At 41.5% G+C, this 2,429-nt stretch overlaps 1 protein-coding gene across 1 annotated transcript; it reads left to right on the top strand.

Moving 5' to 3' along the window:
- Window positions 1-329: 329 nt before the first annotated feature.
- On the top strand, window positions 330-869 carry LOC145692058 (uncharacterized). Its single transcript, XM_081767348.1, has one exon. The coding sequence runs from the start codon at window positions 330-332 to the stop codon at window positions 867-869; it is 540 nt and encodes a 179-aa protein (XP_081623474.1).
- The last annotated feature ends 1,560 nt before the right edge of the window (window positions 870-2,429 follow it).

Below are 2,429 nucleotides of genomic sequence, written 5' to 3' on the forward strand. Positions count from 1 at the left end.
GTTTTCTATTTCTACTCTTCGAAGATTCATCATTGATATGGGGTTTAAATTTACAAAATGTGGCCGCAAATCGTTGTTGATTGATAGAGAAGACATAACAGCATGGAGGCATAGGTATCTGAAACAAATAAGAAATTATAGAGCTGACGGCAGACCTATTGTTTATACAGACGAATCGTGGGCGAATGCCGAAATAACCAAATCAAAAGCTTGGAAAGACACGTCAATTAAAACGGCAGAACAAGCGTGGAAGGAGGGGCTAACTCCAGGTCTCAAACCGCCGTCGGGGAAAAGAGGAAGGGTCATCATAATGCATGCAATGTCCGAAAATGGCCTACTTTCTGGCGCTGCCAAATTGTTCCACGGCAAAAAAATCAGGTAACTACCACGGCGAATTGGATGCTGCTGTGTACAAAAAGTACTTCAAAGAAACCTTATTGCCTAATTTGCCCCCCAAGTTTGTTATTGTAATGGATAATGCACCAACGCATTCCGTGAAAGTTGAAAAAGTTCCTACAAAATCATGTTCAAAAAAAGTAATCGTCCAGTGGTTAGAAAGTAGAGGAATTGCGTATGATCCGATCTGGAACAAATTTGAAGTAATTGAAGAACTGAGTAAGACGTTGCACAACATAGAGCTACCGTATAAAATTGACATTTTAGCAAAGAAAGCTGGTCACGAAGTGCTACGACTGCCCCCTTATCATCGCGAACTTTCCGCCATAGAGATGGTTTGGATCAAAATTAAAGGATACGTAGCAGGGGAAAATCAAAATCGCACTAGTTTAAGTGTTATAGAGACATTACTTAGGGAGGGCATGGAAAGGGTTACAGCTGAAGACTGCAGAAATTATGTAAAACACGTATGAAAAGGAAATGTGGGAAGTAGACTGTCTTATCGAAATAATACACGATAAGATATTAATAAATCTCGAGAGTGACATGTCAACTAGTTCTGAAGAGGAGGATGATTGTGACATTTGGGAGGGAGCAATTGATAATGCAGTAAACGAAGGAATCGAAGACGAAGAGGACCTCGGAATTAGTATTCTACAAGATTGACCTTACATGGTAAGTTTTTCGACGAATTTATTTCTCTCATTTCATTTCCATGAATTTCCTTTACTTTCTCACAGTATGCAATTAAATTATGAAATTCATAGTTCACGATGGATAACTTACTACGAAACTAATGTTACAGTGTGAACATAATTAATATTATTTGACCTTATATTTTTTTTAAAAATTTAGTATCTGAAAACAAAAGAATGAAACTATTTTCTCTTCCTTGCCTGTTCAGTGCGCGACATTGGAACTCCTTGGTCTGAAGCAGACGACACCGTTCCCTCGCGTTAAGCAGCGGCAACGCTGCACTTCGCTTCCCCTCACTTCCGCTTTGTTCCGACCTAAAGGTGAATTTTGTAATAGTTATCTGTGATGGTTCCTGAAACGCACAATACAGCGGCAAAATCTGTCGGTGGCTCAATAAATGCGGTAAAGCGAGCTTAAGGCAGCAATAATATTGAGGAGCTGTATTTCAAAACGGTACATGTCCACCTGAAAGTTTTTGACTCTTGCACGCCTCTCCTTGGTGCTTACGTAACTCGCTAGCCTTGGTGCTATGAGGGTTAAACTTCGTAATATACAATGTCTTACATTATTTAAAAATATTATTTAAGAAACTTCCAGATACAGCCCGCGAAGCCAACCTACACCGGAATAATTAACCACCAATAACAGTAACACTATCAACAACAGTGTGAAAGAAAGTGGAAAGAAATTGGTCAGGGCCTATATAAAAACACCATCCCTGCATTTGCTTGCGTGGCACCGAATGAAAAACAACCAAACAAACAAAAAACTCAGTCAGTATGGTCGGTCACCAAATTCGAACCTAGAACCTCCTGATTGTGAAGGAATAAAGCTAACCACGAGCTGCTTGCTCAGTGCAATGGATCTGAGTCTAGCGGCCCTTTCAGCACCGAGGCTATATGAGCTCCCGCCAGAAATCGAACCCGGGTCTTCCACGCAAAGGCGTGTACGCTAACCGCTTAGCTCCAATCACCCAAATCGCCTGATTTCGCATCTGCAGACTTATTCCTATTCCTGAAATTGAAAAAAATGAAAAATAAAATCTTTGAGTTTTACGTCCCACGGAAGGAGACGGTGATGATGAGTAATGAATGAAATGGTGGAATGAATAAAGAGGGAGGAAACGGCAGATCCCCGGAAAAACTCACGCACACGGTGTTTGTCCACCACAAAGTTCACTTGGCGGGGGCTGGGATCGAACCCGAGACCCCAAGCACCTGAGGTGAACGCTCTACCACTGAGCCACCGCGGCCCCAATATTCCTGAAGTTGAAATCTACCCTGAAAGGTTGTCGTTTTCAATCCATGGAAGAAATAAAAGATTTACTACGAGGGCTC

Source organism: Thermobia domestica, chromosome 8 (genome assembly GCF_964235325.1).
Source record: "Thermobia domestica chromosome 8, izTheDome1.hap1.1, whole genome shotgun sequence".
Lineage (NCBI taxonomy): Eukaryota > Metazoa > Arthropoda > Insecta > Zygentoma > Lepismatidae > Thermobia > Thermobia domestica.